The sequence below is a fragment of the Tupaia chinensis genome, unplaced genomic scaffold (assembly GCF_000334495.1).
Source record: "Tupaia chinensis unplaced genomic scaffold, TupChi_1.0 Scaffold143728_1, whole genome shotgun sequence".
Classification (NCBI taxonomy): Eukaryota; Metazoa; Chordata; class Mammalia; order Scandentia; family Tupaiidae; genus Tupaia; species Tupaia belangeri.
The window spans coordinates 2554414-2566357 of record NW_006203577.1 but is presented as its reverse complement, the minus strand read 5'-3'; the positions used below and the strand labels follow the sequence as shown (position 1 = coordinate 2566357).

The following is an 11944-nucleotide window of genomic DNA, read 5'->3' as shown; positions in this document are numbered from 1 at the left end:
CAGCAGGAAGTGAAGAGAGCTCAGTTGAGGGCCAACAGAAGAATATATGATATAAAAATTGAGAAGCTAGAAAGGATAGCTCGTGGTGTTCACTAAGGGTCAAAAAATAAAAATCTTAACTGGGCAATACAGGCCTAATATTTGCATGGAGAAGACAAAAGAAAAACATGAGCTCTGATGTTACTGGATGAAAGGCAGTGTCAAGAAGAGTCTATCTCCATGGTAAAGAGATAAGCAGGAGAGCTGGCCCTACAGGCAAGTAGGTAATGAAGCCAAGTCCCATATGCTGAGCACATGCGCATGAGTGCTCAAAATAGTGAGGGGATGGGGAAATGAGGGAGAAGGGTTTGCATCGTGACCATGCCCCACTGAGGTATGCTTTTTCCCCTTCTCACTGTCTTTAATGCCCTCTGACAAAATTCTCTAAAAAGAGATAAAAGGATGTATACATTAGTTTGTTAATAGATTTTGGAAAAACTTAAATATATACATTTTTTTGAGAGGTTTTTGCTATAGGTTGTATGTGCTCGCTAGAAAGATAGAAAGAGAGACAGAGAGACAGAAAGCGAGAAATCACCCCCCAAGGGAGCTGGCCACACCACAATCCCTTCTCCTCCATTCTTCTCTCAGGATCTTGGGCACACATGCACACACATGAGTTTAAGCCACTGGGTCCGGGACTCGAACTGCAGTCAACTACAAGGGAGTTCAGCGACATAGCCATTACACTAATTGCTGGTCCTTAAATATATACACCTTGTGCAAGCAGGTTGCATGGTGGGAGAGGTGTTGGATCCCACATGGCCAGCTGTACAGTTCCAGTCCCAAAACAGTGACTTAAAAAACACGAGTGTGGGTGTATGTCCAAAATCTCAAGAGGAAAATGGAGAAGGAACTGTGGTTGGCCATTCCCCCAGGAGATGATTCATACTTTCCCCTCTCTGTCTCTCCTTGTCTCTCTCTCTCCAGTGAGGGCAAAAATCTAAAAGGAATGGAAGAAAGAAAGATAAAAGATGCATTTCAAGCAAATTAAATAACTGGGAAAATGAGAATATTCCTAGAAGAAAAGGGCAGTTTTTCTTAGACAATAAGATGTACTTTAAAGTTCATTGGTAAAACTAAGATTTTTACATTGTGCAGGTTATTTTTCTACGCTTGAGCATCTTGACAAATGTCTGCCTCAGTTTGTTATTTCCAATCATTAAAATAAGTGAATGGCCTAAGGGATAGAGAATTGCAAAAATCTCTCCAAAAATTATAGCTAAAATGTTTTCTCTTATAAGATAGCTAAAGGTTACCACAAAAGAAGCCACATAGTACATAATACGAAGAAAGAGAGACGAAATCACAGTTTTCATGGCTTTCACATGTGCCTCTGTGCTGGGGTCTCTAAATCCTGTAGCGCTGAGTTTCATTTGCTTAGTATGTCTCCACAAAGACATTATCAAAAGCAAAAATGAGATCAGTGACACAATAAATGGGATTAGTAAAGAAATATCAAAGAGAGTAAATGGATCAAAGTATTGTAGTTTACTCGCATGGAATATATCAGTGATACTTTCTTTACTTTTTGAAATTTTAAAGTACCCATAATCACAAATCACAACCTTTGCTAGTATAAAGCTGACCAATAAGGAAATAACAAAACACCCCAGAAGGATCCAGTGAACCATCCTGTCGATTCTCCACTTCAGCCAGAGAAAGAGTGGGTGGGAAAAACTGGCTATCTTGAGAAAATAGAAGACATTGAGGCAAGTGGCAAGCCAAGTACTTAAATAGTTGGCAAGTGTCCAGAAGGTAAAAACGACTACCCTTACTTCATTAAGATCATAAACATCTGGATAGAATATTAGAAAAATGGCATTTAATACCATTGCACCAATCAAACAAATTCTGGAGAGAGCTAAATTGGTGAGGATGTAGTCAATTGAAGAAATCTTTTTCTTCTTGATCCAGCTAATCCAGTTGACCAGTCCAATGTATCCATTCCCCAACATTCCTATTAAGAATTCTGCAGTTAATATGATCACCAAGAAGTCTTTGATATATAACATGTTTCTAGTATCACTGGAGATGGGCTCATTTACAAATGGCCAGCTCAAATATGATAAATTCTTCAAATCATACAACATTTTCACTTGTCATTATTTTGGCTTTGATGTCATTCCAGAAGTTCTGAGCTCTCTTCCAAAATAGAATTGTTTTTGTATTCCCATAGAGTAAACCAACAGATTACGCCAAACAAACAGCTTGATTAGTTTTCATAACCTGGAAAAATTATAATTGTTACCTTTTAGTGAGTGAGACGTGAAATATTTGACTGAAACGCCTCTCATGCAAATTTAGAGACTTATTTTATGAATTTGCAATGACCTTCTTGCTCTAAGTTCTGTATATTTGGACCTATCTGGTTGAATTTTAAATACTAGGGTCACAAAAAAACACATGAAAATGTAAATATTTATTAAAAAACAAAATGCATAAGTGAAATATCATTTCCATCATGATACATGATAAATTACTCATAAGCAAATCTTCTCTATGGAAATATGTTTTCATTTTGAAAATGACTGATCCAATAAGATTGTAGAGAGGTAACATTCAGAAGATATTTTTCTGAGGCGGACTGAGGCTGCAGGCCCGACCCTACTGCAACTCTACTTCACCCCCCGGTCCTTCCTTCTAAGCCTGTACAACTTTTATGAATCAGAGATACCTGAAATAAGTTGGCAAGAAACATATAGATTACCTGATGACTAAAAACAATCGCAAAGGCTCAAGAAATATGAGCAACCAACAAAAGGCCTCTCCGTCAAGGGAAATCATCAATCCTACATCACCCACAGTCAATACAATGGACGTCGTGGACATGTCTGATAAGGAATTCAGAATATTTGTAGTGACCAAACTAACTGAGATGGAAGAGAAAAGAGACAAGGAGCTCCAGGAGATGAGGAAGTCCTTTAATGACTTGAAAGAAGAAATGGATACCCTAAACAAGAACCAGATGGAACTTCTAGGTTTGAAGAATGTGATAGAGGAAATCAAAACCTCCCTTGAAAGCATTAAATGTAGGTTAGACCAGGCAGAAGACCGAATCTCTAACGTAGAAGACAAAACATCTGACCTAGATAAAAGTATCAAGAAGATTGAGAAAACAACCATGAAAAATGAGGATAATATACGAGGAATACTGGACACCATCAAGCGCCCCAACATTCGGATAATTGGTATTCCGGAGGAGGAAGAAAATAATAAGGGCCTGGAAAATTTATTCCATGAGATCCTGGAAGAAAACTTTCCAAATCTAGAAAGGCATTCAAATATCCAGACCCAAGAAATACAGAGGACCCCAAGTAGAATCAACCCAAGAAGATCATCTCCAAGGCACATCATAGCCAGACTGGCAAAAACAACAGATAAAGACAAGATACTAAAGTTGGCAAGAGGGAAACGCCAGGTTACTTACAAAGGTCACCCCATCAGGCTAACATCGGATCTCTCAGCAGAAACAATGCAGGAAAGGAAAGAATGGGGAAGCATAGTCAAAGTGTTGAGTGAAAAACAATTTCAACCAAGAATACTATACCCGGCAAAATTATCTTTTATATGGGAAAAAAAGATAAAAACATTCTCAAATAAACAAAATTTGAAGGAATTTACCAACACCAGACCAGCTCTTCAAGAGGTTTTGAAGGGAGTACTATACCAGGAAAACTAAAAAATCAGAGACAGTTATACGAGAACAAAAAACAACTAAGAAAATGGCTCACTTAATGATAGGATCAGGTATGGAAATATCGATAATTACATTGAATGTCAATGGATTAAATTCCCCAGTTAAGAGACATAGACTAGCTGAATGGATAAGAAAACAGAAACCCTCTATCTGTTGCCTACAAGAAACTCACTTTATGGATAAAGATATACATAGACTAAAAGTCAAGGGCTGGAAAAAGATATTCCATGCAAATGGAAATCAGAAAAAGGCTGGAGTAGCGATATTGATCTCAGACAAAATAGATTTTAAAACAAAGACTGTAAGAAGAGACAAAGAAGGGCATTATATAATAGTAGATGGGGTAATCCAGCAAGAAGATATAACCCTTATAAATATCTACGCACCCAACTCAGGTGCGCCTAAATATGTGAAGGAAAGACTGCTGGAGCTAAAAGGAGACATAGGGAAAAATACTATAATTGTTGGAGATCTCAACACCCCGTTATCTCCTATAGACAGATCTTCTAGACAGAAAATAAATAGAGAGATACAGGACTTAAATGATACTATAAATGGAATGGGCTTGACAGATATCTATAGAACTTTCCACCCTACATCCACAACATATACATTTTTCTCACCCCGACATGGAACCTTTTCAAAGATAGATCATATATTAGGACACAAATCAAGCCTTTACAGATTCAAAGGCATAGAAACTGTACCCAGCATCTTCTCTGACCATGATGGAATTAAACTCAAGATTAATTTCAAGAAACAACCCCGAAAACACACGAACACATGGAAACTGAACAACCTACTTCTGAATGACTTCTTCACTACTGAAGAAATTAAGGCTGAAATAAACAAATTTATGGAAACAAATGATAATGAGGACACAAGTGTCCAGAACCTATGGGACACAGCAAAAGCAGTCATAAGAGGGAAATTCATAGCAATTAGTGCACATAAGAAAAGGATGGAAAGATGGCAAGTAGATAACTTATCATCATGCCTCAGAGAACTGGAAAAACAACAACAAACGAACCCCCAAAATGCCAGGCGAAAAGAAATAATAAAGGTTCGAGCAGAAATAAATGAAATAGAAAATAAACGAACCATACAGAAAATAAATGAAAGCAAAAGCTGGTTCTTTGAAAAGATCAACAAGATTGATACTCCATTGGCTAGACTGATCAAGAAGAAGAAAGAAAGAAACCAGATTAATCAAATATGTGATGAAACAGGCAATATTACCACGGACATAGCAGAAATACATAATATCATTAGAGGATACTATGAGCGACTTTACGCCAACAAACAAGATAACCTGGAGGAGATGGACAAATTCCTGGATGCATATAAACTACCAAGATTGGATCAGGAAGACATAGAGAATCTGAATAGACCTATAACAAGCCAGGAGATTGAATCAGTAATTAATAATCTCCCAACAAAGAAAAGCCCAGGCCCAGATGGCTTCACTTGTGAATTCTACAAAACTTTCAAGGAAGAATTAACCCCTATCTTACTAAAATTATTTCTAAAGATTCAAAAGGAAGGAAACCTTCCAAATTCATTTTATGAAGCCTCCATCATCCTCATCCCCAAAACAGATAAGGATATGACAAAAAAGGAAAACTACAGACCAATATCATTGATGAATATAGATGCGAAAATTCTCAACAAGATACTCGCAAATCGTATCCAACAACATATAACAAAGATCATTCATCACGACCAGGTAGGCTTTATACCAGGGATGCAAGGGTGGTTCAATATACGCAAGACCATAAATGTAATACACCACATTAACAGAAAGAAAGATAAAAACCATATGATCATCTCAATTGATGCGGAGAAAGCGTTTGATAAAATACAACATCCTTTTATGATTAAGACTCTCAGTAAGATTGGTATAGAAGGGTCATTTCTGAACACAATAAAAGCAATCTATGAAAAACCTACAGCTAATATTATACTGAATGGGGAAAAGCTGAAAGCTTTTCCTCTGAAAACAGGTACTAGGCAAGGCTGCCCACTTTCTCCACTGCTCTTTAATATAGTACTGGAAGTCTTAGCTATTGCAATCAGAGAAGAGAACAGTATTAAAGGCATTCGAATAGGCAAAGAAGAGTTGAAAATATCTTTATTTGCAGATGACATGATGGTATACTTAGAAGACCCAAAGGTATCCATGAAAAAACTGCTTGAAGTAATAAGTGAATACAGTAAGGTGGCAGGATACAAAATCAATATCCAAAAATCTATAGCATTTCTATTTATGAACAACAAGTTGAATGAAGCAGAGCTGAAGAAAGGAATCCCTTTCACCGTAGCCACAAGATGTATAAGATATCTAGGGATAAACCTAACTAAGAAAGTCAAAGACCTTTATAAAGAAAACTACGAGAATCTTAAAAAAGACATTGAAAGTGACATAAAAAAGTGGAAGGACATCCCATGCTCCTGGATTGGTAGAATTAACATAATCAAAATGGCAATTCTACCCAAATTAATCTACATGTTTAATGCAATTCCAATCAAAATACCAGAGATATTCTTCAGAGATCTAGAAAAGACAATTATAGAATTTGTCTGGAACCATAAAAGACCTCGTATTGCAAAAGCAATCCTGCGTAAGAAGAATGGAGTAGGAGGCATATCACTCCCTGATCCCAAGATATACTATAAAGCTGTGGTCATCAAAACAGCATGGTATTGGCATAAAAACAGACATGTGGACCAATGGAAGAGAATAGAGACCCCAGAAATAACTCCCAAAGCTTATAGCCAACTGATCTTTGACAAAGGATATCAGTCAATCCATTGGGAAAAGGAAAACCTCTTTAGTAAATGGTGCTGGAAAAACTGGGTATCCACCTGCAGAAAGATGAAACTGAACCCCCATCTTTCACCATTAACAACAGTCAACTCAAAATGGATCAAAGATCTGAACCTAAGACCTCAGACAATAAAACTACTTGTGGAAAATGCTGGGGAAACTCTGGGAGACATTGGAGTAGGCAAAGACTTCTTAAATAAGACTCCCAAAGCACAGGCAATAATCCCTAAAATAGACAAGTGGGACTATATTAGACTAAGAAGTTTCTGCACAGCAAAGGACACAGTAACAAGTGTGAACCGACAACCCTCAGAATGGGAAAATATTTTTGTTAAATATGCCTCAGACAAGGGACTGATAACGAGAATACATAGGGAACTCAAGTGCCTTATGCGAAAAAAAATGATTAACCCGATTAAAAGATGGGAAAGTGAGCTGAACAAAAGTCTCTCTAAGGAAGACATACGAACAGCCAAAAAGCATATGAGGAAATGCTCAACATCCCTCATCATAAGGGAGATGCAGATAAAAACCACAATGAGATACCACCTAACCCCTGTCAGAATGGCAAAGATTAAGAATATAAAAAGTGATAAGTGTTGGCGGGGATGTGGTGAAAAGGGAACCCTCCTACACTGTTGGTGGGAATGTAAACTAGTTCAACCACTGTGGAGAACAATATGGAGGTTCCTCAAAGATCTACAAATAGAACTACCATTTGATCCAGCAATCCCACTTCTGGGTATTTACCCAAAAGACAGGAGAACGCTCAGTCAGAAAAGTGCTTGCACATCCATGTTTATTGCAGCATTATTCACAATTGCCAAGACATGGAACCAACCTAAATGTCCACAAACTGATGAATGGATTGGAAAAGTGTGGTATATATACTCTATGGAATACTACTCAGCCATAAAAAATAACAAGACCCTGGAATTTGATAGAAAATGGTCAGATATGGAGGATCTATTGCTGAGTGAAGTAAGCCAGGCTATGAAAGAAAGATATTGTATGTATCCACTCAATATATACCGACTATCCGCACTCTATAATAGAGAGCAAAAATTCGGAGGACATAAACACAGTGAAGGTACTTAATGAGAATAGGACAGTGTGGAATGGGGTAAGTGAAGAGAAGAGGATAGAGAAAGATAGCAAGTGAACAATAGAGAGACAGGACGTTAGTGAGAAACAGATAGGAACAATAGAGAGACAGGACATTAGTGAGAGATATGGCTTATTAACTGTTGATGATGACATGTATAGTATTCTCAACAGGATTGGTCTGAGAAGTATTTCATGATGGGCAAAGTATTTTTACAAGCAAAACGAGAAATAGCAATTGACTGTTTTATAAAAATAATTAGAATAATAAAAATAATGATTGGGGAAAACAGAAAAGATATGGAATGTTGAAGTGGGGAGATTAATGTCTCTGTACTGACTGACATGCATGGCATTCCCTTTTGAAAAAACAATGTAATACACTGTAAAGTTATATGTAATCCAATGTAATATAAAGAAGATTATGATGATAATAAAAATTTAAAAAAAAAAAAAAGAAGATATTTTTCTCATCATTTAAATGGTTAATTATATAAGGGTATTATGCAAAGCTACTTATAAACGATACGGCATTATTAGGCAGGCACATTGCAATATTTACAATGAATTTGGTCTCTGTCCAGTTTATTAGAAATGAAAGATGCCAAATAAAGATTTGTTATCTTTATTTAATCTGAAAAATAAGGGAACCAGCAGTTAGCGAAATGGCTATGTCGCTGGACTCCCATGTAGTCGACCGCTGTTCGCGTCCCGGACCCAGTGGCTTAAAACTCACGCTGGGCGCGTGTGCGTGCGTGCCCAGGATCCCGAGAGGAGAATGGAGGAGAAGGGATTGCGGCGTGACCATCCCCCCTGGGGGGGGTGATTTCTTGCTTTCTGTCTCTATGTCTCTCTCTGTCTGTCTGGTGAGCGCATGCGCCCTATAGCAAAAAATCTCTCTCTCAAAAAAAATAGAAAAATAACTGCAAGACACTTCACTTCCTGAAATATTGTATAATAAGAATTTTCATCTAAAATTAAAGAAACTTGTATTTTAGATCATTCTGGTTCCAATCAACTCCTTGTATGAGATTTATGATCTCACAAGACACACTGGGGTCCTTTATTTGGATGGTCCAATCATCTAAAATATTGTTTTTTTATTAAACATTTTATCAAACATAAAATATTTTTTTTATTAACCAGGAAGTAGGAGTAATTCTACTATTCAATCAGATTTATTATTTGGGAGAAAAACATGGCTTAGTCAGCAATACATCTGAAGGTAGAGAATACAGATTTTAACAAATTGGGGTTCTTCTCTTTGTACTTAAGTAGTTTAATAACATAAACAGCACAAGTAGTATTTTTTCCTATGCCTTATATATATATACAATATATAATAAGAAAGCATGAATGAATAATATAAAGAAACCTGTTATCTATAAATATTACTATGCAAAAAAAGTAGAAAAGAAATGATGCCAAGGGAAAAAACATGTCAAACTCTCCTGAGTTAGAAGGATAGTGAGAACTTCAAACAAATCCTTAAGAATACACTTTTTTTTTTTTTTGAGAGATTTTCGCTATAGGGCACGTGCGTTCGCCAGACAGAGAGAGACACAGAGACAGAAAGCAAGAAATCACCCCCCCAGGGGGGATGGTCACGCCACAATCCCTTCTCCTCCATTCTCCTCTCAGGATTTTGGGCACACACGCACACACTCCCAGCGTGAGTTCCAAGCCACCGGGTCCGTGATGTGAACCGCGGTCGACTATGTCGGAGTCCAGCGACATAGCCATTATGCTAACCGCTGGTTCCCAAGAATGCACTCTTAAAACTGCTACCTACATCTAAGGTTACTTGTGAAAATACCTGAAGAGGTCGTAGTGGGTGGTGTGGTGGTTGAAGCACTGGATCATACACGGCCAACCACGGTTTGAGTTACAAACTCAGTGGCTTGAAAATAACCCAAAGTACACCTGTGTGCTGCCCAAAGTCCTGAAAGGAAAATAGAGAAGGGATTGAGGCACGGGCATTGGGAGTTGATTTCTCACTTTCCTTCTTTCTTCTCTAGAGTGGCCACAAGCACGATGGAAAAATCCAAAAAAATCCCTCCCCAAGTCAAGAAACAGAGACCAGCGGATGGAGTAATGGTAACATTGTTGTACTTATTAATAACCCTTTGTGGTTTGAGTCCCAGACTGGAGGCTTGAAAATCACACCAGGTGCATATGTATACATGTCCAAAATTCTGAGAGGAGAATGGAGGAGCAGGGGTTGTAGTTTGGCCACCCCTCCTCAGGCATGATTCTTGCTTTCTGTCTTTGTCTCTCTCTCTCTGCCTTTTCTGTGAGCACATGCATCCTATAGCAAAAAGCTCTCAAAAAACACACACAACAAAACAAGCAAACAAAAATATCCTGATGGTCTTCCAACCTTCTTGCTTAAGGTGGCTTTGCTATATGTTATTTCTAACTATACCCAAACTCCTTTTCTGATTAAACCTTCATTTTTGGGGTCACATCATCATAGGGAGAATCTCAGCAAAGAGTAGTTTTCTCTCCTTATCAATATGAACCATTCCAAAATAGAAGAGACAGAGCAATAAAGATAAGGACTGGCCTATGGTTCAAATCAGACAGTTTTTGCATGATTGATTTTATAGAAAGTGCTGATGAGTACTATGATCCCTTCCTCACAGTCTCTTTATCTGAAATTCTTCTACTCAGTGAATTCAAGGCTTTTGTTGGTATATGTAGAGAAGTGAAAACTCTTTGCATTTACTCAGTGACATAAAGTGTAGGATTTATGTCCATTTTCCTTGCAAATATAAAGAAAATAACATGTGATGATAAAATTTCATTTAAAATTAAGCAAGACAGAAATGTGAAGGATCATAAAAAGAGTTTTTAGAATAATGATAGATATTAATGATATATAAGGAAAAATGAATGCAAATATGTAGGAGAAGAAAGTGTCTTCGGTTAATTTTTCTTTTCCTTCAATTCAAGATGCTTTCTTGGGGTCACTAGATCAAAGGGCTTCCTTTCTTTGTGAAAACCCTTCAGAAACCTTAACACCTCCAGAAAAGTTTCCCTCAGCTTGTTATTTCTCATTATCAGGACAAATGAATGGCTTAACGGGAAAACGGCAGTTATTATGCCACTAATTATAATCACTAATTTTTTCTGGGGCAACAGAAAGTTCAAGGTTATTATAAGAAAGACCACATAGTACACGACGAAGAGGAGCAGAAAGATGGCCACTGCCTTTATGGCCCTCATGTGAGCTTCAGTGCTCGGGTCTCTTGACCCTGAGGCATGAAGTTTCATCTGCTTGGTGTGTCTAAATAAGGAGAAAAGTAACAGGAGTAATGAGGTAAGGCAAAGAATAAAAGGAACAGAAGCCCCCAGGTTCATACTAATCTGTTTCATAGTATTTGGGGTTTTACTCACTTTGGAAACATTACTTGAAGTAATGTTTTCATGACTGGCCTTGAAGAGGTGATATCACATATCATCATTTATTGAGACACTAATAATTAAGATGAAAACAGAAACCAGAAGAATCCCAAGAATAACTCTGTTTATCTTTAACTTTAGCCAGAAGAAAAATGGGTGAGATATATTTGCTATCTTGAGTAAATAGAAGATGCTGAGGCAGGAAGTAAACCTGACACTTGAATTACTGGAAAATGTCCAGACAAATTCCACTATGTTCACTGCATTATGATTCTCATATATTTCTGGAGAGACCAGCAGGATGAAGCCATCAAAAGTTACAACACACAACACACAGATTCTGGAGATGGCCAAGCTGATCAGAATGATGTCAATCAAGCTCTCCTCTTGAACCAGCCAATGCAGGTAACTAGCACAATGAATCCATTTCCCCAAATACCTATAGTTAGTTGATCAGCAATCAAAAATAATGTGTATTGCCTGTATTGCCCTTAGCATGCCAGAAGAAGTGATATTTTGAGTATCACTGATGATGAATTGACTTTCAATTGACCAGAGAAGAATGGTGTATAAGTCTGCCACTTAGGCCACGCTGCTATTGTCTTTATCTTAGCTTTCTATCAGTTGTGATCCAGTTCAAGAAGATAGCCAGTTTTGCTCTGGGTCGGAACTGCCTAAAGACTTTATAGATTGGAGCCAGTAATTTTCCTTTTGGTGTAATGATGATTGAAAAGCTCTAAGATGTAAATGGAAATGGATTTGATTTCTTGGATTTGCATGATCTTTCTTACTTTAAGCCTTGTTTATTTTGGATTCATCAATCTGAGTTGTTGACTAAGAATTTCAAATAGGAATCAATTACTTGGAAA

At 37.4% G+C, this 11944-nt stretch overlaps 1 protein-coding gene and 1 pseudogene across 1 annotated transcript; both read right to left on the bottom strand.

Annotated features, from left to right (window-relative positions):
• Nucleotides 1–1127: 1127 nt before the first annotated feature.
• Nucleotides 1128–2054, bottom strand: LOC102481942 (taste receptor type 2 member 8-like). Its single transcript, XM_014582663.1, has one exon. It carries the CDS (start codon nt 2052–2054, stop codon nt 1128–1130), a length of 927 nt encoding a protein of 308 aa, XP_014438149.1.
• An 8544-nt stretch (nt 2055–10598) lies between these two features.
• On the bottom strand, nt 10599–11573 carry LOC102481530 (taste receptor type 2 member 9-like; annotated as a pseudogene).
• Between the last annotated feature and the right edge of the window lie 371 nt (nt 11574–11944).

Bases quoted from the DNA above. Each gene is read 5' to 3' on its own strand.
- LOC102481942 (XM_014582663.1), bottom strand. From the start codon at position 2,054: ATGTTATATATCAAAGACTTCTTGGTGATCATATTAACTGCAGAATTC.